This window comes from Hemiscyllium ocellatum, chromosome 10, assembly GCF_020745735.1.
Source record: "Hemiscyllium ocellatum isolate sHemOce1 chromosome 10, sHemOce1.pat.X.cur, whole genome shotgun sequence".
Lineage (NCBI taxonomy): Eukaryota > Metazoa > Chordata > Chondrichthyes > Orectolobiformes > Hemiscylliidae > Hemiscyllium > Hemiscyllium ocellatum.
In genome coordinates, this window is record NC_083410.1 from 6,215,735 (window position 1) to 6,241,032 (window position 25,298).

General features: G+C 42.8%; 1 protein-coding gene across 1 annotated transcript; it reads left to right on the plus strand.

Moving 5' to 3' along the window:
* The first annotated feature begins 949 nt into the window (after positions 1 to 949).
* Positions 950 to 24,280, plus strand: LOC132819627 (myc target protein 1 homolog). The gene is made up of 2 exons (XM_060831211.1): positions 950 to 1,169; positions 19,837 to 24,280. Exons 1-2 carry the CDS (start codon positions 1,109 to 1,111, stop codon positions 20,364 to 20,366), a joined length of 591 nt encoding a protein of 196 aa, XP_060687194.1. The 5' UTR covers positions 950 to 1,108; the 3' UTR covers positions 20,367 to 24,280.
* The last annotated feature ends 1,018 nt before the right edge of the window (positions 24,281 to 25,298 follow it).

Genomic DNA, 25,298 nt, shown 5'->3' on the forward strand with positions numbered 1-25,298 from the left:
CACCTTCTCCTAGTTGATCCACCCATCCTGTCATCTTCAATGATCTGTGCACATACCCACTCAGGTTCCTCTGCTCCTGTGCTCGTTTAGAATTGTAACCCTTGTTTTAAGTTCTTTCAATGCTCTTCTGGACACCTATCAGCCCAATCCACCAACTTGTCAATATTCCTTTGGAGATCCCCACAGTTCTCCTCACAGTTGCAACCCTTCTAAGTTTAGTTTCTTCTGAAAGTTTTGAAACAGCTGCCAGCACACCAAGTTCCAGATCATTAATATACCGATCGGGAAAAACAAGAGCCCAGTATAGAGCCCTGAGGAACTCCATGACAAATCTTCCTCCAACTCAAAAAATATCCATTGAAAGTTCACAGATTTCTATGAGAAGCAGGCCTTTCAGCCCATTCTAACCATGCCAGCCCATTGAAAGAGATTATGCCATTAGTCTCAATCTCCGGTTCATTCCACCTAACCCTGCAAACCTGGTAAAATTCAGCAGAAACTAAAAATTCAATCACAGGATTGGAAATTTTTTCAGTTTCAAAGCAAAAATTTGAAGTTAATTAATTAAATGCTTTTAGTTCTTGCTATTCTGATTTGAAAACACTGCTCCTGTCCCCAAGGCTATCCTCTCATAGAGGTAGAGGTCATTTTCCAGTCCTTCACTCAAGCTATAATTTGATATTAATAGATTCATTCAAAAGCAGAATAATCATGGGTATTTATCGTACCCACCCAGAGCAAACAAGTGCCCTCACAGTCTTTTCAATTATGTGCAGAGACTGATATTTGACTGCAATATCTTTCACTCCGCAGCCCCTTCCCTTGTGTCTTTCAGTTCAATAATTTCTATGAGAGGAAATGATAGCAAGGAAATGGCAACATTCTTTCAGCCCAGTGTTTAACACTGATAAGGGCAGCAGTTACTAATTTCAGTACAAAAGCAGGAAGACCACTGCAGCAGAGTTTCCATTCCAACGAACATTTCAATTTTGTTTTTGAGCGAATAAGGAAAACTTCTTTTTCCTCACTGAGAGGTAACTTCTTTCAGTTTGTCTGGTGAGCTGACACCTCAGAGTGTTTGGTTTTCACTGGCTCCACTGAACTGATCATGGGTGTCAATAGGACTGCAAATTGTTCAACGAGTTACTCGTTACCTGACAGATTTCTTGGTAAGTTGCACACAAATTATCTGCTGGGATTGGAACTGATTGTTTTGCTGTTGTAAAGTGTTAATTTAAGAATATCAGTGGGTTTGAGGAGCTCTCCAGTTCACTCTCGGTTTTTCTTTCCTTATTTGTTTCTCCACTTCACACTGTGTGAGAGATTCTCCTCCTCTATTTGGTTTTTCTCTTTCATATATTTGTCCAGATATCATTTTCTTTCCCTTTCTCTCTCTATTTCTTACACATGTTCTCTGTTACTTTACAACTTCCTCTTCCAATTAATTTACTCCACTGTACTCTCTTAATTACTCTGCCTCACTCCCTCGTAGCCCAATACCCTAAGTTTGCTCCGTTTTCAGGTACTGGTCACTCTGCGCCTTTCCATTCATTATACTGTCTCCCACACTCTTTTTCTCAGCCATTCTATGTTGCTTCTCTTTGTGCTTCCAAACCCATTGTTTTCATTTTTGCCCATCTCTTACTTTTGTTGCATAGAGAACACTTGAAGAGATGGTTAATCACTTAGAGTGTACTCTGACAATCCAGCAGGTAGACAGAAGACTGTAAGAAATAGGAACAGAAGCAGACAGTCCAGTCCATCATGCCTGCTCTGGCATTAAATGGGATTATGGCAGATCCAACTTTTCTTATGTCCCCTTTCCTGTCCTTTCCTCATATTCTTTGATTCCCATATTGATCAAGAACTTATCTAGCTCAGCTTTAAGTAAATAGAAAGTCTCTGCCTCCACAGCACTCTGTGCCAAAAGATGCATAACCATCTGAGAGAAGAAAATTCCTCCTCATCTTGATCTTAAATTGGTGCTCCTTTATTCTGAGATGATGCCTTTTCCTCCTAGACTCTACTATGAGGAAAAGCATCCATTCAGTATTTACCCTATCAAGTCACTTACATGTTTCAATGAGATCACTTCTGCTCACAAGACAATCCCTCCATACCGGGAGTCATCTGAGTGAACCTTTTCTGAACTGCCTCAGACGAAATAATATTTCCCTAAATAAGGGGATCAAAACTGCTTAGAATACTCCAGATGTGGTCTCGCCAGTATGTTGCACAATTGTACAACAGCTTGCTGTAAGTTTTCCCTACTCTTATACGCAACTCCCTTGAAATTCGGGCTAACATTCCATGAGCCTTCCTGATTTCTGTTGTACCTACCTGCTTGCTATCTTTATTTCATGCACAAGTATCTCCCAGGTCATAAATTAGTTTTTCCAGTCTTGAGTATCCTGTGTTCCAAACCTCGCTTGTATATTTCCATGTTTCTCCCTCAGTCTGTCTACTATGGAATGTGTCACTCATGACTTTGTCTTTCTGTTCCATTCCTGTTAATCTCTCTGAATTAAAGCTCTTGCTCTTCTGAGCAGTAAATGATTTAGAAATGCATCATGCACTTCTTAAGTCACACATTCAAGAAAACATTCTTGGAAAGGGAAAGTTTTATTTGATAGCTTTTACGTCTGACTGGATTTAAAACCAAAACAAAGCAGGCTGTTCAATCCAACTTTCATTTAAACTCCACTTTTAGATGCAGCTACCAAATATTTGTCTGTCCTTCTCAGTTTGATTCATAAACCCACTCTCCAGCTTTGCTCTTTCTTTGTGAAACAGATTCCCTGCCCAGGGTCTCCCAAGTTGAGGATTGAGAATGCCAGTGCAAAGCTACAAAACCCTGAGCTGGTTTAACAGTCGTCATTCTCTGAAACGGTTCAGATTGGGACTTCTGCCCATCTTCAAGGAAGCCCCACCTCCAGGAAAGTTGCAGGTCAATTAGATGACTAGCAGACCTCCAGTCCCAAACAAAGCCATTAGGCACCCATGGATAGGAAGCAGCTGTCGCCCTGAGTTGAAGGGTCAGTAGCAAAGGGCCATTACTTCATGGATTAAGGACAGGACATTTAGAGGGAATTTGAGGAAAGGTTTTTTTTCACCTGGGGGTGATGGGGGCACACACTCGGGGGAGAGTTGAGGCAAGAAACCTCACAAACTTTAAAAGTAAATCTCTAATGAGCACTTGAAAGGCCATCACATTCAAGGCAAGGGGTCAAGTGTTAGAAAATGAGATTCGTATGGACAGATTAGCACAAACCCATTGAGTTGAAGGGCCGCTTCTGTGGTGTTTGACTCAATGCAGCTTCATTGCTGGATTTGATACCTAGATGTGCATGGAAGGGGTTTCACTAGAGCCATGCTGACAGGTCCCAATGTGTGGAATGGAAGTTGCTGCAATTGGGAGGACAGATCTACTGCATGCCGCAAGCAGGTGGGGAAGCCAAGTCCTGGGGCACATTCATTTGATACAGAGACCTGTAGGGACCAATCACCAAACCACAACAAAGTCATTAGAGTTCACCTTATTGTTTTGTTCCATCACTGTTGATGAAATACTACCAGAGCAGGAGGTTGCTCTTGTGTGTCACTGGTTGACCACTTAGGGGCTCAAGACCACAATTGACCCATTGAAAGGACAGATACAATTCCTATGGCAGCAAGATAGGTATAGTGTAATAAAAGTCTAGTAAGGGAAGGATATACACAGTGAGTGATAGATTCCTAGGGAGTACTGAGGAATAAAGGGACCTTGGTGTACAAGTCCATAGATCCCTGAAGGTGTCAGCCCAGGGCGACAGGGTGGGGAAGAAGGCATATGGGATGCCTGCCTACATCAGTTTGGGTGTAGAATCTAGGAACAAGGAAGTCATGTTACAACTTTCCAAAATGTTGGTTAGACCACAGATGGAATATAGGGGGAAGACACAGATGGAATATTGTGTGTGGTTCTGGACACTAACAGCAGGATGTGATTGTATTGGACAGGGTGCAGAGAAGATTCACCAGGATGTGGCCTGGGATGAAAAGTCTCAGTTATGAGGAGAGATTGGATAGGCTGGGTTTGCTTTCCCTGGAGCAGAGGAGGCTAAGGGAGAATCTGATTGAAGTGTACAAGAGCTATAGATTGAATAGAGCATGAGAATATTTTCCCATGGCAGACATGTCTAAGACCAGAGGGTACAAAAGGACTGGATGGGGTGTAAGTGGCTTATGGGAGATTTGAGAAAAATAATTTGATCCAAATGTCGATAGATCTATGGAACACACTGCCTGAGAGTGTGTTGAAGGTCGGGTTTCTTAGAACATTGAAGAAACATTTGGATGTGTTCTTTAAATTCTGGGGCACAGTCGAGTGTAGAGCGAATGCAGGTAAATGGGATTAGTGTCGTTTGATGTTTGCGGGTTGGCATAGACAATGTGGGCTGAAGGGTCTGTTTCCATGTTGTTTGACTCTATGGCTCACTAAAGAATTGCAATTCAAAGCCACCTGAATTTATGCCTGATCTAGATTCAGTAACCCTTTCTTGAGAGGTGTGAGCAAGAATTACACCAAGAACTGTTCTCCCACAGGCCTCCAGCCTTAAATACTTAATGACATTTCTTAAAGGGGACACACCCTTTATCATGATCATCTGTCAAATTTGCATCAACAATATATTCTGTCATCACAGAATTGTCACATGAGTGTGAATCTAACCAGGCTCTGTCTCTCTGTGCCCTGACCAACCATCAGTCTCCACCAACCCCTTCCCAATAGGAAGACAGTTGACCTTTAACGTCGCAAACAATTAGCAAGGAAGGAACCAGATGGTTTGGGAACACATATGACTAACAATGTGCTTACCTGAAAGTAAGCAGAAGAATTTAATTCAGGAAACCAGAGCACACAGATTTTGTTTTTACAAGCTGCAAAATCCATCTTGTCAAGTTCTTGTAATTCAAACAAGGACTCCTCTCTCCTAAACAAAATGAAACAGGCTGTGTTAACCCTGTAACATTTTTCTCACATTCTTTTGCCAACAGGCATAAAAATAATTGGTTTTAATCCAGAGAATATTTGCGACAGGGACCACCCTAGTTTCTACCTCCAGTCACTTGAGCACATTACTCAACCGAGCACTTGGACAGTACTGAGGGAGTGCCAGAGAAGTTTGTGTCTGTCTTCACAGAGGAACATACTAGAAATCTCCCGGAATTATAGATACAAGAGACTGTCTAATTAACTCCACAGAGGCCAGTATCTGTCAGTAAGGTGCCCTTTATTAACACATGAATAGTCCTTGATATCAGTGCTGGCTCATTCAGCATCAACTACTAGAGTGTCAGCATCTCTGATATTCACCTTGTTATCCATCAGCCAGGACTCCCTGATTGGACCAGATTAATAGCCCAATCAGGGAACTCATATTCTATGAGGTTCAGCTGGCTGACCTTGTTAAAATAACTACATTAATGAGAATAGGGAATGAAATAGGTTAATTTAAAAAATGGTTATTGGGAAATGAATGGGAATGAAGGTTGACCAGTTCCCAGATCTCAATGATCTACATTTCAGAAAGTTGGAGGAGTTGGCGTTAGTTACACTGGTGGTCATCTTTAAAAATTATGTATATTTGGGAAAAAAAATGCCTCCAGATGGGAAAGTTAAAAACTTAACCCCACTATTTAAGAAAGGAAAGAGAGACAATAAAAACGGACTACAGACCTGTTAGCCTGATGTCAGCAGTAGAGAAATTATTAGAATCTATTACAGAGGATGTGATAACTGAACATCTAAAAAATAATTATCTGACTGGACAAAGTCAATATTCACTGAGGGATGTTGGGGAAACTTAGAAGATCTGGCAACTGCTGTGAACAGAAAGCACAGTTAGTATTTGTGGAGAAGGTTCATTGAACATGAAGCACTGGTTCAATTTCTCTTACACAGATACTGCTAGAGTGGTTGAGTCTCTCCACAAATTTCTTTGCTTCCAATCCCCAACATCTGCAGTTCTCTCTTTCATTCACCAGGATGTTGTCTGGCTTGGAGAATCTTAGCTATAAAGAGAAATTGGATTATTTCTTTCAAATAAAAAAAAACGAAGGAGCCTGATAGAGGTGTATAAGATTATGAGGGGCATAGACAGAGTGCAGAGGAAGCAGCTGTTACCTTCAGCTGTAATAATAACGTAATAATAATGGGGCATAACAAATCTAAGGACAGGAGATTTTGAGAAAATTTGAGTCAAAATTTTGGCATCCAAAGGCTGGGGGTCTGGAATGCACTGGGGATAAATATGGGGGAAGGAGTAATAGAGGCAGGAAACCTCACCTTTAAAAAATACAGCACATGGATGAATTTTTAAATGTCATAACAGTCAAAACTAAGGGCTGGAAAGTGAGATTAATGTAGATAGGCCAAACCATTACACCATAAGAAATAGAAACAGAATTAGTCCATTTAGCCTATTTAGTCTGTTCCACCATTTGATCAGAGCTGATATGTTCCTCAATCCCATTAATTTGCCTTTCTCTCAACCCTTGATCTGCTTACCAATCAAGGACCTATCTATCTCTGTCTTAAGTACACTCAATCTCCACAGCCTTCTGTAGCAATAAGTTCCACAGAGTCATCATCTCTGGCTGAAGAAATTCCTCCCCATCTGAGTTCTAAAGAGTCATTCTTTCATTCTGAGGCTGTGCCTGAGGACCTAGTCTCTCCTTTTGGTGGAGACATCTTCTCTACATCCAATCTATGCAGGCCTCTCATTATCCTGTAAGTTTCCATGAGGTTCCCCTTTGTTCCTCAAAACTCCAACAAGTACAGACTCAGAGTCCTCAACCATTCCTCATATAACAAACCCTTCATCCCTGCAATCATTATTGTAAATCTCCTCAGGAACCACGCCAATGCCAGAAAATTGTTCATTAGATACAGGACCCAAACTACTCATAATATTCCAAATGTGGCCTCACCTGAGACTTATACATCCCCAGCAGTACATCTGTGCTCTTGTATTGTAGCCCTTTTGAAATGAATGCTAACATTGCATTTGCCTTCCGAACCATGAACTGAATCGATATGATAACTTGAAGAGAATCCTGATCTAGGACTCCCAGGTTCTTTTGCACTTCAGTTTTCTGGAGCCCTTCACATTTAGAAAATAGTCTGTGCCTCTATTTCATAATTGCCCACATTGTATTCCATCTGCCACTCTTTCCCCACTCTCCTAGCCTGTCCAGGTCCTTGTGCAACCTCCCCACTTTCTCAACTTTATCTCTCCCTCCACCACCTTTGTGCCATCTGAAAACATAGCAACAATGCCCTCAGTTCCTTTGTCCAGATCATTATGATTAAAAGTCCCCTTTAACTCCATTCTCTGCCTTCTGCCAGTCAGCCAATCCTCTATCCATGCCAGTACCTTGCCCCTAACATGATGGGCTTTTATCTTATTTACCAATTTCCCGTGCGGCACCTTGTCAAAGTCCTTTCAGAAATCCAAAAAAATCCACTGGCTTTCCTTTGTTTAACTTGCTTGTTACCTCCTCAAAGAATTCTAATGGATTTATCAGACATCACCTCCCCTTGATGAAGCCATGCTGGCTCAGCCCTATTTTACAATACACTTCCTACCACTTTGCAAACTCATCCTTAATAATGGACTCAAACGTTTTACCAATGACCATCATCAGGCTAAGCAGCCTATAGTTTCCTGTCTTCTGTATCCCCCCACCACCCAGTCTTCTGAAACAGGGGTATTGTATTTGCTATTTTCCAATTCTCTGGGATCCTCCCTGACTCCAGTGATTCCTGAAAGATCACCACCTGAAAGATCATCTACAATCTCCTCAGCTATCTCCTTCAGAATTCTAGGGTGTAGTCCATCTGGTCCACATGATTTATTGGCCTTCCTCTATTTGAGGTGTCCAGAGTCAGGGGACACCGTCTCAGATTAAGAGGCAAGCCATGTAGGACTGAGATGAGAAGGAATTTCTTCATCCACACAGAGGGGAATCTCCCAGATATATCCAGGAATGTTCGAACACATCACTGCTGAGTATGTTTAAGGTAGAACTTGAGAGGTTTCTGGATAGTATTTATATCACAGGATATGAAGATCGGAGGGGAGTTGGTGTTCAGGTAGATGGTTTGTTATGATCTAAAACGGTGAAGCATGCCTGAAAAGCTGATTGGTCGTCAACTCAAAGTTTCCTTTATTCTCAGAGGCACACTGTCAGCAGTCTAGAGGAACACCACAGTATCAAAGGATCAGTACAGAGGGAGTGCTGCATTGTCACTGCCGGGGGACAACAGAGTGCTGGAGTGCTGCACTGTCATTGGACAGATACTGAGGGAGTGCAGCAGTGTTTGAGGGTCAGTACTGAGGGAGTGCTGCATTGTAGGAGGGTCAGTACTGAGGGAGTGCTGCACTGTAGGAGGGTCAGTACTGAGGGAGTGCTGCACTGTAGGAGGGTCAGTACTGAGGGAGTGCTGCATTGTAGGAGGGTCAGTACTGAGGGAGTGCTGCACTGTTGGAAGGTCAGTACTGAGGAAGTGCTGCACTGTTGGATGGTCAGAACTGAGGGAGTGCAGAACTGTCAATGAATTACTACCTTTGGAGTGCTGTGATGTCAGAGAATCAGTGCTGAGGGAGTGCTATGCTATTAGAAGATTAAAAGTGAGGAAGTGCCACAGTATTGGATGGTTAGTATTGGGAATACTGCATGTTTCATGATGATGTTTATCCAAATGAGGCAATCCGAGCAAGTTGAATGTAAAGATAATGGATCTATTTGGAAAAGAATTGTAGGGCATCCTCACTAATCCCCCTGTACCAGTAAAACAGATGGTATAGCTCTTTATTTGGTCAAAGACCTGGCCCAGTATTGATCCTGTGATAAATATCCTTAAGACTAATAGTCTGGTCACAATTATGACATTGTTGCTTTTGGGATCTTGCTGTGCACATGTTGGTGCAATGTAGGAAACTTGGCAGTTGATGACAAACTATGCACAAGCACTGAAAACATGACACTGTCTTGGACATCCTGGCGTTACAGAAATGCAAGCCTTTGTTTCCCTTTCGCGATCAGGGTCAGTTCTGAAGCTGATTCTCAGTGTCATGATGGGAGGAAAGCTGGCTATCCCCATCCCACATCCTCACTCTCAACATCACAGATGCAGCTCAGATTTCCAAATGTGGAATGAGCCCTCTCTAAAATATGATACAAAATCATACGAAGAGTGAAATGTAGCAACATGGCAGGAAACTATCTGGAGGGATCAAGGTTTGGTGGAGAGACTACAAGGCAGCATTATATAAACAGGAAACAGGGTGTATACAGCAATTTGTTCAGCAGCAGAGAGAAATGATTGTTCCATTCTTTATTCTCACAAGTGTTATGTTACTCAGGGGTGATGGGGTCATGTGTTAGAAGTTGGCTCAGAGACTAGGGTTACTCGTCCCAGTAACATAGGTCTACTCACTGCTTGTTTCCTCACCAAGTATTTGGCTCAGTTAAAAGAAACCTTTGCTACTGGTCGAAAGGCTATGGATTTACTTGCTGCTGACAAGAATGGATACCTGTAATCAAGTTTCACACAGTACTGGGGTAATGTACTGCTGCTGAAATGACATCTGAGATGTCAAGCCAAGCTCGCCCCTCTGTGTTCACTATCCTCTCATTTGACAAACAGCTGAAAGCTTCCCTGTGGTGTTCTCATCAAATGTGCCTTCCTCATCTAATCTATCAGAAACCAGATGATCTCATGATTCATGAATAGCTATGAGACCTTGATGTTGACAAAATGCCTGCTGAGTTTCTCTCCATGTAATGATAACAATTCACCGCATTTGAAAGTTTCTAACGTGGATTAATCTCTCTTTATTAAAGCTCATAACAAATTGTAACTTTACATATGGACTTCATTCACCAAAACCTTCATTGAACTATGCACCACAGAAAAAGGAGTGACCCCCACGCGGTTGGAGCACGTCCTTTGACACACGGAATGTCAGATGTCACTTCCTGTGATGTCATTCATAATGTGATTGACAGCTGATACCTTATATATCAATACCAGTCACGGGGTTAGAGAAAAGCATCAGGGATCCAGCGTGTTGTTTGTAAAGTGCCTTACATCCAAGGACCTGAAAACTAGCAGAAGGAACATTCCTTGAGCCTGAATGGGTCGGCCCGAGAGCGGACTGATTTCGGGTCTCAGACCTTGGTTACTTGCTGTGGCACAGTAAAGTTGACTGGTCATCTCATTGGTGAAGAAGCTTCTGCCAGACATTGTTCTTTCTCCACACCACACCCTACCATTCTTTACCTGTCCAACCTGTCCATCTTCCTTCCCACTGATCCGCTCCACCCTCTTCTCCAACCTATCTCTTTCACCTCCATCTTCATCTAGGCATAGCATTCCCTGTTACCGCCCCCCCACCCCCAACACCCACCCATTTATCTGTCAACTTGGCCCACAAGCCTCATTCCAGCTGAAGGGTTTATGCCTGAAATGTCGACTCTCCTGCTCCTCGGATGCTGCCTGACCTGCTGTGCTTTTCCAGCACCACACTCTTCGACTCTGATCTCCAGCATCTGCAGTCCTCACTTTTTACCATACCAGTCATGTCAGCTTTCGCCTTCTTTTCTCAATTCTCCCGCTGATTGCACCCCCACTCCCATTCAATTACTCCCTGTTCTCCCAATTCTGTGACCTCGAGATCAAAGACGATTTTATTCCCTACTTGTTGTGGGTCCAGAGGTGACTGAACAGTCCACTGCTGGATCTGCACACCCTTTTGCAGATGGAGTAGTGGGTGTTTGCCCCAGTCAATGGGATGCTTTGGTGTTTGCACACTCCTTCCCTTCTTTATGCAAGGCTTCCATCTGAATCTAGTGAAGACACTTTATGAATGCTTCTTCACCAGTTTGGACCAAAACTGATGTCATTATTCACACCTAAACCAAAACATAGAAATATGTCTTTCTTTGAACTTGGAAGTTAAAAATGTCCATCATCTGAAAAGTGCAAGATTTTTGTTTAAATTCATTAACAAGATGTGGGCATCACTGGCTCGGGAAGCGATTATTGTCCATCCTTCATCACCCCAGAGGGCAGTTACAAGTCAACCCCATTACTGCAGTCACACATGGTAATGATGTCAATTTACATCCCCAAAGGAAGCAGATGAGCTTTTACCAACAGTCGTTTTCTGATTGTTATTGGACTCATAATTCCAGACAAAAAAACCCCAAAAGAACTGCATGCTGGAAATCAAATAAAATGAAATTGCTGGAAAAACTCAACAGGTTTGAGGGTGGCATGGTGGCTCAGTGGTTAGCACCGCTGCCTCACAATGCCAGTGACCTGGGTTTGATTCCTGCCTTGGGCAACTGTCTACACACACTCTTCGCCGTGTCTGCATGGGTTTCCTCTGTGCTCCAATTTCCTCCCACAATCCAAAGATATGCAGGTCATGTGAACTGCCCGTGAGATATAGCCCGTGAGATATAGGTGCATTAGTCAGAGGGAAATGCGTCTGGGTGGATTATTCTTTGAAGGGTCAGTGTGGACTTGTTGGACAAAATGGCCTATTTCCACGCTGTGTCAAATCTAAGTTAAATTGAGATGTGATAGCATCTGTGGAGAGAGAGTAGAGTTAACATTTTGGATCCTTTCTGAAGAAGAGTCACGAGATCTGAAACATTAACTATGCTTTCGCCCAACAGTCTTGCTGAGTTTTTGAAGCAATTTCTATCTGTGTTTCTACAATTGCATTTGACGTTCTTTAGTTTTTTTTGACTGTAAGTGAATATTTGTGTGCAAATGCAATGATTTCCTCAAAGTCTTGTCCATGAAATTAACATTTATTGGAAGAAAGCACTCTCTGTAATTTCATATTTCCTAAACCTATCATAAAAGTAACTTATGTACCAGTTACCCTGTTCAAACTCGAAAAAAAACCAGCTCATGATCTACACTTAACTGTGTTTCTAAAAGGTTATTTCTCAAATATTTTTGAGCACCTATATTCTCAATATCTCTGTAACAAACTAACGCATTATAATTGTCTTAATCCCATTCAAGTGGACAACTAGATGTAGTTCATAAGCTGCGTCAGGAAAATGTAGAAATCATCATGTACAGTACTTGGCACAAGGTGGGAACTGTTTCACTTGATGTCTTACTTTGAATGAATCAAATGCACCCAAAGAAGGTCAAAGGACATGAAATGATGTTTGATTCTCATCCTTGAAATTGAGGCTTTTGTTATTGTTTTGATGGAATGTGACATTGTGGACAATGGTACAATTTGTTGCCCATTGTAAGTTTCCTTAAACTGAGTGGTTTTCTAAAATTGAGGCTGGGTCTGGAGTTTCACACGTAGGTGAGACGAGTTAAGGTAAGCAGATTAAATAGCATTAATGAACCAAACACAATTGTCTCTAAATTCCCAATTGATTGAATTGACGTTTTACAAGTTGACACAGTAGGATATGAATCTATGTCAGCAGAGCTTCAGGCTTAGCCTCTGGATTAACCCTCCTCCAATTCAATCACATAATTCCTTTAACATGGTGCACACAGTTCTCCAGTTGTGGCCTAACTAGTATGTTATGCAGTTATAGCATGGCCAGCTTGCTCTGTATTCCATGCCTTAGCTTCTAACTGCAGCTGCCCATGTGATTTCTTAAGCAACTTATCTACCTGCCCTGCTACCTTCAGGGATCCATAGATATGCATGCCAAAGTCGCTTGGCTCTTCAGTACTTTCCAGTGCCCTACCATGCTTGGTGTAACCCCTAAGTCGTGCATTTCCGACAGTTTTATATCCATTAAGCCACTTTGCTCTTGATCTCATGGCTTTTAACTTTCTTGGTTAGTCTATCATGAGGGATCTTATGAGAAATCCCACTAATGTCCATCTAGATCATATCAAAAGAATTACCCTAATCAATACCCCGGCTACTTCTTCAAAGCAAATTGCTCGAATTTGTAAATCACGAACTTCCATTAACAAATCCATTTTTACATCCCTAATCAGTCCATACCACTCCAGGACCAGAAAAATATATATATAATTTTATTAACCAGTAGAAATTACAAACAGTTAATATGAACAGTCATATACAAGAAACAGCAATTTACAATGGAAAGGAGTGACAAAGCTGGGCCCCAAACCCCACCGTACAACCAGTTTTCAGGGAAATAAGAACCAACATCAAACCAGGAGCAGATACATTCTGTCCCTCAATTTGTTTTTAACATCTGTTAACTGTCAATCACAGTTCGCAAAAAGAAATTTAGATCAGGCAGGTCGACTCTGATTGATTGAGGTGTTGCCAGGGGGAATGCAGCAGGGATTGGCATTAAAAATATTGAGATGTATGAACAAATCCCTGTCACGTATGTTGAACAGGATCCAGTGTGTCCTAAATGCTTCAAGTTGCAAACCAAACTGATAATCTTAAAATTACTTCGCTGGTTTAGTTCCTAGGACATTTGGGATTACTTACTGCTGTCCAAAGCAGAATCACATCTCATGTTGGACATGGTATTCTAAGGGTCCCCTGTGACATTCCCCATAGTGACATTCTGACTGCTGACTACTTGCCTGATCTGAGTTCAATCAGTTCCTTCAGATAGGCAGTAAAAGTGCCCCCTGCATCCCAAGCCAATCATGATCCAACCATCAGCATCTTCTTCGCAAGTCGTATAAATTGGTGTCCTCTTTCCAAATTTGATTTCTTGTATCCCAGTTCTCATGAGTGTCAAATGAAAGTCACCCCTTGACATTCAATGGCAACACTGTCCTGGGGGCTACCAGTGACCTGAATGAGTGCAACTCCAACTATACTCAAGAAGTTTGACACCATCCCGGACAAGGCAACTCAATTGATTGGCACCATATCCTCAAGCATCCACGTCCTGCACCACTGACGCTCAGAGCAGCAATGATTACCATCTAAAACACACACTGCTGAAATTCAACAACATTCCTTAAATAGCACCTTCAAACATTGTGATCTCTGCCATCTTGAAACAGAGGACAGTAGATATATTCACAGGCAAGTTCCCCTTCAAGCCACTCATCATCCTGACGTGGAAGTGTATCTATGTTCCTTTAGTATCATTGCATCAACATTATGGAACTCCCTCCTCAGCAGTGATATTGATTTACCCACAGTACACGGACTGTATTGATTCAAGGTGGCAGCTCACCAGATCCTTCTCCAGGGCAACTATGGATGAGAAATAAACGCTGGTCCAATCAGCAATGTGCACATTCCACTGGTGACCAGAAAAGAAAAAGTTTTGACTTTTCTGTTTAATAATTTTTATGGTCTATGGTACCATTGTGTAGATTGGACTTAGTCAGCCAGATGAATAGTGAATCTACCATCAATAAACAAGGAAATTATTTGCCAGTTTGGGAGGGTAAGGTCAGGGGAGAGTGATGAGGGTCAAGGTCCCTTCCAGAAAGGTGCCATGTGGTTGATGGGCTGAATGATTTCACCCAGAGAAGGCCATTCTGTGATCACATTCCTGACTTGAACCTGGTCAATAGTTTTCTAGCTTTGAGGCCTCAAAAAATGAGCTGTTGCTGTTGAAGACAACACATCTCAGCCTCTGAAGACAAAACTGCAGATGCTGATGCTCTAATTCTCTTCCTCAGTCAGTCGAGTTGATTCATACTGATAATGAGTTTGTCAACAAGACCTTGACTGTCTCAGGAATTTCCTGCCATCTGGTGTTCGTAATAGTTGGAGAATTATGAAATAATGAACTACTGTCACAGTCCAAACCTGCCAACTGAGTTTGCCAGATTTAACAAGAACATGACTAAATACAAATTTGTTATGCACAAAATTTAATGCAACTTTTCAAATGTCCTGGCTCAGAGAAAGCTGGCTGAAGGACTAAAATGATCAGTTACAGCCCACTACAAAAAGGGAAATAAAAAGATGAGACAAAGGCTTTGTCATCTGCGTCTCATCGCTCCCCTCATATCGTTACAGCAATACCTCTGGCTTGTTCAGTTTCTTTTAAATCCATTGGTACCTAGAGTCAGTCTTAACTTTTTCATTAACACCCAGATCCTATTCTTTCTTATCTAAAATAAAACAAAGATCATTGGATGCTGGAGATCTGAAACAAACCAAAACAGAAGGTTCTGAGCAGGTCTGGCAGCATCTGTGGAGAGGAAAATGGTTAATGTTTCAATCCAGTGACCCTTCATCAGATCTTACTCAAATTGTTAACTTTATTTCTCTTTCCACAGATGCTTCCAGACTTGCTGAGTTTTTCCTGTACTTTCTGCTTTCGATTCTCTCTTATCTATATGCCTTGATAAATTTGAGACTGATTTTCATTATTCCAATAGTCAGTTGGTTGCACGGAATTTGAGTATTGCTGAGGAAAGAAAGAAATTGTCCACATCTTTTGTATTGTCCTCACATCAAGACATTCCACAACATTTTATCCTGACAAGTGACTGATTGTTTGGGAAGCAAAGGGATATCCTTTCAACTGTTTGTAACAAGGAAGGCACTGCCGATACCAAACTAGGAAGGAAGGAAACACCCGAGTGGCCAGTGATAAGCATTGCCCTTCACATCAAAGGGCAATGCTGCATGGTCAAACAGTGAAGGGGAGGGCAGGGATTAAATCGAAATAGAGTTGGAGGGGGAAATAATGCACTCCACTCCCTGCGGCGCCCACCTCTCCCTGAACAACTCCAGGGTGTTGGTGGACACCATGTGCTCCTTCTCCAGAAACATCCAGGCTCTAACGTAACACTCTTATTTATTTATATTTTTTCTTTTTTTTACACACTTACACTAATCCAACTCTTGACAGGGAAAACACCCGAGTGGTCCAGTGACAAGCAGTGCCCTTACACTCTTTTTTTAAAAAAATAAACCCCCACACAACAGCCTAACTGCGGTAGTGCTTATTTTTTCCCCAGCACCCATGGTATGTGTGTGCAGGTGTGAGACACAGTGAGAGACACAAAGTGCATGAATCTTTATTCAGTTTCCACCACCAGGAAGAAAGGAAACACCCGGGTGGCTAGTGACAAGCAGCGCCCTTCACATTAAAAAGGGCAATGCTGTGTGATCAAACAGTGAAGGGGAGGGCAGGGACTAAATCAAAATAGAGTTGGAGGGGGAAATAATGCACTCCCCTCCCTGCGGTGTCCACCTCTCCCTGAACATCTCCGGGATGTTGGTGGACATGGCCTGCTCCTTCTCCAGAGATACTCGGGTTCTAACGTAACACTCTTATTTCTCTCCGTCAGCCAGGACTCCCTGATTGGATCAGGTTAACAGCCCCAGTTAGCGAACTCCTATTCTGTGATATCCTGAATTGAAATGGCAGATTTCATTCTAATCGCTACAATTTCCCTTCTGGTGTTCTTGAAAATGATCTAATGGGTGCAAGACAAAAATATTTTACAAAATATGTTTCCTTTCAACAATTTCCTTACTGTGTTAAGTATATCATTGTTATCCAGCACTCTAGCTGATCCACAATAAGAGGCATCAGCAGGTAGTTTATTAAATGTGTCTGATTAGTACAAACTTCACTGAGGTATAAACACAAAGATCAGTTTGAATTCATTACATCTAAACTAATGTGCTGTAGGAATTTAATTTTTTGCAAAGCCTGACTTCAGGGCAAAACAGCCCAATCTGCAGGTGGTACGGTGGCTCAGTGGTTAGCACGACTGCCTCAAGTAGGCAGGGACCTGGATTCGATTCCAGCCTCAGATGACAGTCTGTGTGAAACTTGCACAATCTACAATACAGAAGAAGACAGGTCAGTGGAATAAAGTGTACAGTTTTCTAAATGGCATGTGGGCATCGCTGGCTTTATGTCTATGTCTATTTGCCTGTCAAGATGTGGTGGTGAGCTGCTTTCCTCTTGAGCCATTGCAGTGCAGATGGTGAACATTGTGCAGTGATACGGAGAAGGGAATTCCAGGATGTCACACCAAGAGATAGAAAGGAACAGAGATACACATCAAGGTCAGGATTGTTTGTGATTTGAGGAGAAATGGTGAGAATGTGTGAAGCTTGAAGGTAATAATGTTCCCATGTATTTGATGCCCTTATCATTCTAGATGACAGTATTCATGGGTTTGGGAGGTGCTTTTTAAGGATCTTTGTGGGAAGTTTCTGCAGTGCATCTTCTAGGTAGTCCAGGGTGGTATGGTGGCTGAGTGGTTAGCACTGCCGTCTCACAGCACCAGGCACCAGGGTTCAATTCCCACCCCAGGTGATTGTCTGTATGGAGTTTGCACATTCTCCCTGTGTCTGCATGGGTTTCCTCTGGGTACTCAGGTATCCTCCCACAATCCAAAGACAGGCAGGTGAATTGGCCATGTTGGATGCATTAATCAGATTTAAATATGGGGTGGGAGAATGCATCTGGGTGGGTTGCTGTTTGGATGGTTGGTGTGGACTTGTTAGGCCAAAGGGCCTGTTTCCATACTGTGGGGAATCTCATCTAAAAGAACATGTTCATTAATTATTCATTATCCCATGGCATTTCGGGAACAGAATCTCTCTCCAAAGAATTGACAGACTACTTCAGGACAATGATATTCTGATACAAATCAACCACTTGAAGGCTTCAGCCTGTGTTTTATCTCCAGAGAGCTGATCTTTGGGTGAAAAAAGGATACAGAGTCAGTGTACATGGAGTTGAGATGCTGCAGTTATGTAAAGGAATGGTAGAACAGCTGAATTGTTTTTTAGCCTTTTCCAGCAAATTATTTCAGATTTCCAACAAGAACATTAGCTCAGTAGCAGCAGTGTGTACTATGCATAAGATGCACTGCGGAAATGTACAAGCAAGGTCCTTAAAAAGTACTTTCCAAACCCATCAATACTTTCATCTAGAAGGACAAGGGCAGCAAATAGATGGGAACACCACCCCCTACAAGTTTCCCTCCTAGCCACACACCATCCTGACTCGGAAATATATCCCCGTTCCCTCAAAATCCTGGAATTCCCTCCTAAGAGCATTATGGATCTGTATAAAGCACATGATTTCAAATGGTTCAGGAAGGTTGCTCACCACTACATTCTCAAGAGCAACTAGACAAGGGCGATAAATACTGACCTGTCAGTGACACCCATGTCCCGCAAGAGAATAAAAACAAAATCACAGCATTTTGTGAAAGAGGAACTAACTTTTGTTGTGAAGCCCATTCTCTCTTCAGGATTTAGTAACCCTCTAATTTTAATATTGTCTTCACTCAGTCATTGCACTCTCATCTCTGAGTCAGAGGGTTTTGGTTTAATTTGCTTCCTTCAGCGGTCTCCAAAACAGTGAGTCTGCATCAAAAGGAATTTTTTTACCTTGTCTGTGATGAACCTTTGAGTATATAGAAGACTGCATCACTACAAGTTTGTTCTTGTGTCTCACGTTCAAATCTTGATACTACCTTCAACGACATGTGGTTGAATGACTCATATTGGATGTCAATCAGCAGCACACTTGCTATGAGCCGAAAGGTCATGGGTTCACCTTCCACTTCAAAGACTTAACCAGCTAGGTTGGCACAGTCCAGTGTTGAAGGAATGCTGCATTATCAGGAATACTGGCTTTTCAATGAGATATTGCACCTACTCATGAATGTTAAAGACCCCAGAACACAATTGAAAAACGTAGAGCAAGACAATTCTCCCACGTGTTTGTGGAGCTTGCTCTGTGCAGATCAGTTGCTACGTTTCCTACATTACAATGGTGAATACCCGAAAGAGGGGGACTCAAGTGATTGGGGCATGTAGGCGTGGGTGAAAATCCCTGTCTCCCTGCTTCCTCCTGATTAAGTCCAGGGTGGAAAGGATTTGGTCAGTCTTCCTGCTCAGAGGCCAATTGAGGCCCTTTAGTGATTCTGACAAATAATTTATGGACTTTAGCCTATCCCCACAGCTAGTTAACTGGTAATGAATGGTAGACTTAGCAGTTGGGAAATACACTAAGCAAACTCCATTGAGTTTGTCCTTCTGAATGTGTGGTGGTGATGGAGTACAGGTTCCTCATTCAAAGGCTAATATTCCTCCAACGTCCATAATTTTGAGCCTAAATGAGAGACCTGGCAATGTAAACTGAGGGGATGGGGAGATGGGGAAAAGGGTGGGATGAGCTGACAAGAAGCCAACCCTTGCCCATTTTCTGAGCTCCCTTCCTGCTCCCCCTCCCGTCTCTCACAAGGCTGGTGTTCGTCTTCCTTGGAATCCATATCCCACTGTGCTTACCTGTTCTGGAGGATTCATGGTTGATCTTCTGGGTTAGCCCTGGTGCAATACTGGCAGTGGCCACCATGAGTAGTGGCGCTGCTGTTCAATAGAGTTGTCATCCTCTGATTGGCTGCCATCTCTCAAGGGTGGGACTTCCATTCGTCTGGGTCCTTGACTAGAATGCCACATTACCTCAAAGTCAATGTTGTTTTCTCTTGCAACAGTGACACATGTCTCCTCCAAAGCAAAAACAGAAGAACTAGGAGCAAAAGCAGGCCATTCAGCCCATCGAATCTGCTCCATCATTTAATACAATAATAGCTGATATTAAATCAGCGTCAACTCCACTCTCCTGCCTCCTCTCCATAACCCTTCAGCCCATTCCCAATTAAAAATCGATCTCTTGCTCAAATTTACTCAATATCCCTGTGTCCACTGCGCTCAAGGGGAGACGTCCTGACTATGCCGAATCAATGTGACTTAATTATCCATAAGGCTCTTTGGGATTTTCTGAGGTCATGAAATGTGCCTTGGAATTGACATTCTCACTCATTACGCTTCTCTATCTCTCGTTTAGAAGGTGTCATCCTGTCCTTCTCATTGTCTGTCGTGATCGGGATTGTCATCGGGGCATTCTTCTGGATTGCCATCACCTGCCTGGCCCGCAGGAAGCAGGCCAGCGCTTCCATCTCCTCATCCAGCAGCCAGCGCAACCGATCCTCATCCCACAACGTCATGCTGACCAGGACCGGCTTCTACCGCAGCAACAGCTACGACAGGCACGGTGACAATAACCTAGCCTTAGCCAATACACTGGCCTTCCAACGGCAAGCCTCCCAAGACCAGGCTGACACCTACGAGAGGAAGTCCACTTTCCGAGCCTCCACCTTCCACCCTTTTGCTGAAATGCCCTTGGCAGACGGGCTGGACAGAATGCAGTCCTCCTCTGGCTTGCTTGGCACTGACACCTCATCCACACTCAACTGCAGCCTGGGCTACCAGGAGCAGCACTGGTCAGAGGCCCGACACTACGATTGTCACTCATCCCAGACCCCACCTCCTGCATACGATTTTGTGGTGGAACCCAGTAAAGAGTCTCTACCATGATGCTCCGCCTCTACATTTGAGGCTCGATGGATTCTCAATGTTTGTAATTTAATACGTCTATATTGGGAGGGATTGGTTGGTGCCTTTACAAACTGTGCAAAAGCACACAATGCAACATGGAAATCCTCGAGGCAGGGCATATAGAGAGAAACTGTTCCCACGGCATGAAGGGTCAAGAATCAGAAGTGCACAGATGATTGGCAAAAGCAATATTGACAATACAAAAAAAGTTTTTCCGATGAAGTGATCAGAGATGCACAGTTTGAAAGGATGACTGAGGCTTTGAGAACCTAAACTTTCAAAAGAGGAGTTGGTCAAAGAGAAAATATTTACAGAGCTAGGGGCAAAGGGCAGAGAAGTGGAACCATCTAAGTTGCTTTTGCAGAGAACCAGTATAGACTCATTGGGCTGAATGACCTCCTTCTATACTGTAACCATTCAATAATTCTGTGCCAAGTATTGTAAAAATTAAGTGATTCTAATAGTTGCAGTGACAAGAAAAGCTCGCTTTCATAGAGCATCTGCCCCTATCTCCGTATGAGCCAAAGTATCCCACATTAAATGGTGTGTTTCTCAAAGTGTAGTTAATGCTATATTGTGAAAAACACAGCAGCTAATCTACACACAGCAAGTTCCCACAAACAACAGTAGAATAATGATCAAAGAATCTTGTTTAGTAAGCTGACTAAGGCAAAAATATTGAGCAGGATGTTATGGAGAGATTCGTTGCTCTTCTTCCTATATTGCCACAGGATCCTTTGTGCCCAGCTCATATTTTCATCTGAACAACCTCCCTCCTGCAGAGGAGCACTCCTTCAATACCAATGCTCCTTCTAATTTTATTCCTTGCACACAGTCTGGTGATTACATTGCCTGGTACATTTCTGAGCTCTGTGAAGCTGTGAACCCATGCAGCTTGGAATAAACATTACCCAGGACTGCACAGAATATCAGATAAAATACTGAGTATCCAAAAAAAATCAAGTGGCACTATGGATGATGTCATAATTAAAAGTAATCTGAATCAAAATCCACTGAATGAAAGTCTCTCTCTGCTGGCTGTAAGATTCTGAGAGTAGATTCCATCTCATTTCCAACCAACCTGAGTTTGGAGCCTTATGCTCTCATACTGCTCTCTAGATGTAGCCATGAATTAGGTAAAAAGGAGAAATCATTTCAATACTACAATGAAGAACTTCTTTCTAAACTTTGAAGTTAAAGCATATTGTTTGGCAGCCTACTTTGCATCTGACTCTGAATGAAGTAGAATCACAGCTGTACAGCACGGAAACAGACACTTCAGTCCAACTTGTCCATGCCGACCAGATGTCCTTCATTGATCTAGTCCTATTCGCCAGCATTTGGCCCATGTCCCTCTAAATCCTTCCTATTCATCCAGATGTCTTTTAAATGTTGTAACTGTACCAGCCTCCACTACTTCATCTGGCAGTTTGTTCCATACATGCACCACCCGCTGCGAGAAAAAAGCGCCCCTTGCATTCCTTTTAAATCTTCCCATCTCACCTTAAAGCTATACCTTCAAGCTTTGGATTCCCCCATCCTGCAAAAAAGACCATGGCTATTCACCCTATCCATGCCCCTCATGATTTCATAGACTTCTAGAAGGTCATTCCTCAGCGTCCGACACTCCAGGGAAAATAGCCCCAGCCTATTCAGCCTCTCCCTAATAGCTCAAACCTCCAACTCTGGCAGCATCCTTGTAAATAATTTCTGCACCTTTTTGAGTTTAACAACATCTTTCCTATAGCAGGGAGACAAGAACTGAATGCAGCATTCCAAAAATGGCCTAACCAATGTCCTGCACAGCCGCAACATGCATCCCAACTCTTAAACTCAATGCATTGACCAATGAAGGCAAAAGTGCCAAACACCACCTGCGACTCCACTTTCAAAGAACTGTGCACCTGCACCCATAAGGTCTCTTTGCTCAGCAATACTGCCCAGGATCCTACCATTAAGTATTTAAGTCCTGCCCTGATTAGTGGGTACCTGAAGACAAGATTGCTCTATGAATGAGCTAGTATTGGCAAACTGAACCGAACAGCCTCCTCCTGTGCTGTCATCATTCCATGATACACCTGACCTAGCAGTATTCAAGAGAAGGAGCATTTGAGTGACATCTAAACCATGACAGGCCTAAGGCTGAGCACATTCTGCATGGTAATAAGGAAAAAGTCTTACTCTGCATGGAACTGAATCCTCAGTATAGTTGGTCAGTATAAATGGGCAAAGAGGTAATACAGGTGGAGTTTTACTCTGTATTCAACTTACGACAATTTGAAATGGGCATTGTGAAAAAATACCTTTACCCACTGCACGAACTCTCAAAACCCAACTCTGAATCAGAGAGAATGTTAGAATGTCAGAGTTTTGTAGGCATTTGCTCAAGTCTCTTGAACAGATCAGGAGCAGTGCGACTTTTCTCCTGACCGATCTACTCTGGACATAATCATTCCCCTGTGCCAGCCAAAAGACAAGTGCAGGGAACAGAATATACTTCTTTACATACTTTCACAGATCTCACTAAGGAATTTGACATTATCCACAGGGTGGGACTCTGCATGATTTTGGGAAAAAGTGACTGTTCACCAAAACACCTCGGTCCCATTCGCGCTCTCCATGACATAATATACAATTAGATCGTTCCACTTCCAGTAGTGTCAGAGTGAAGAATGGAGCGATGCAGGCCTACTGTCCATCACTTTCTTCTCCCAGCGCCTGATTTTTTCTGCCCTTCAGATGAAGGAGTCCACTTGTATGCCAGGTCAGAGGACAACCTCTATGGTCTTTTAAGACTGAAAGCAAAGACAAAAACATGTTACACTGATCAAAGATCTCATCTATGCTGATGATGCCACACCAGCCACATGAAAACTCAACGGCAAATACTCATAGGCTGTCTTTCCCATTTTGAAAATTGCTCTCCATAAGTTTAAACATTCATGTTGCATCGTTAACCCTTATTACACCAAATAAAACTCCAATGGAAGTGGCGAGCATATATTGCTACATCAAATTTACAATGACACGCAGTCTGTTCTTTGGAGCAGGATATGAGACATACATTGGGAAAGCAGCTTCAACCTTTGGACAACTCAAACCAAAGCACATGGGATAACATCATGTTAACTCTTAAGACTTTAAGCTGATGGTTTATGAAGCTTGGGCTCTCAGCACCTTGCTGCAATTGGATATTTGCAGCTTTCGGTTTCCATTTTTGTTGTCTGCAACATCTAATGGGCATATTCTGGCAGGGCAAGTCACAAACATGGCAGTCCTCAAGACAGAGCTTACAAGTTTGCTAACGCTCATCAAGCAGAGATAGCCTTGTTAGTTCAGGCCCATTCACAGGCTGGAAGACAACTACATACCCAAGGACCTCTGGTAAGGAGAAAGAACTGGAACTAGGCAATCAGTCAGAGCCAGCATTCGGTCAGACAAACAAAGTTCTGCTTCAAGGGTGTTTTCATGTGCAATATGAAAACTCTGGATGTCATCACATCTGGAGATCACTAATCAAGCTTGGAGGAAAATGGTGACACCTCATATGGACTTGCATGTACAGCCTTCATGAACCAGTGATTACAACCTGGGAAAAGACTTGCAATATTTGAAGGCTACGTGGAAAAGATAAAGATACCACAATCCCACTCCTGAGAGGGTCACCACACCACAGATGAGGCAGAAGGTTGGGTGGGAATTGAACCCATGCTTTTGGCATCTCTCTGCATTATAAACTGGCCAGGCAAAAGTGAGGACTGCAGATGCTGGAAACCAGAGTTTAGTTCAGAGTGGTACTAGAAAAGCACAGCAGGTCAGGCAGCATCTAAGGAGCAGGAAAATCGACATTTCAGGCAAAAGCCCTTCATCAGGAATAGAGGCAGGGAGCCTTCAGGTGGGGGGGGGGGGGGGGGGGGGGGGGGGGGGGGGGGGGGCGGTGGTGGGTGGGGGGAGGGAGGAGGTAGCAAAGTGTACAATAGGTGAATGGGGGTGGGGATGAAGGTGATAGGTCAAAGAGGAGGGTGGGGGAAGGTAGCAAAGAATAAGAGCTTCAGGGCAGAGGAGATGACCTGGGGGTTGCAGCGAGAAAGAGAGAGACTCATTGAGATTCTTGTGGAGAGAGAAGGAGAACTTATTCAAGGGAGGGATCCTTGCAAGAGGATTTGCAGTAAGGTTAAAATCAACTAGGCAAAACTGGCCATCCATTCCAACTGAGCAACCCAAAGTTTAATGTGGGGCACTTGTGACACACAAAAGATGCAACATATGAAGACAAACCCATCTGAAATGGACGGTTTGCTGCATGTCCACCACTCATCGAGGACCAACGGTCACCAGATTGTAGAATAGTTGGTTGTCTTAAAGACCTCAGTTCAAACTCACTCATTTATGCTCAGCTGAGCAGTAAATTGCACAATCACTGTACTCCTGAAAGAGAAACCCTGCATTTCTATAGCATTTTTCAACATCTCAGGATAACTTCTGTAAAAAAATTAAATACTTATTAATTTGCATAAATGCTTTAAAGTAATTTTTAATCACTGTTGTGGTGGTGGAAATGCAGATCCAATTTACACACAGCAAGCTTCCACGAATACCAATGTGACAATGATCAATAATCTGCATTTTGCGTGTGTGTATGATGTAGCATGTAGGAAAAATGTTGGCCTAGAAGCCTTAAGGTAAAGATTTATAGTGTTTTTCAAAATATTTTACATTTACCTGAGATGGGGATGAGGTCTTACATTAAAGCCCTATCCAAACAGAAAAGCATTTCTGACAGTGCAACTTTCTTTCAGAAATGCTGTGAAACTGATTTCAGAGAAGTCAGTAAGATAATTGGTCTCCTTCAACTTATTTCTCATTATGAACGAGAGAAGATGGTCCCACTTCATGTTGGAGATCCAGAGC

What these genes read in the sequence shown, in the direction of transcription:
- LOC132819627 (XM_060831211.1), top strand. Translation starts at nt 1,109, where the DNA reads ATGGGTGTCAATAGGACTGCAAATTGTTCAACGAGTTACTCGTTACCT. An exon ending in GTTACCTGACAGATTTCTTG is followed by an intron (nt 1,170 to 19,836) that starts GTAAGTTGCACA and finishes TCTCTCGTTTAG; the next exon opens with AAGGTGTCATCCTGTCCTTC.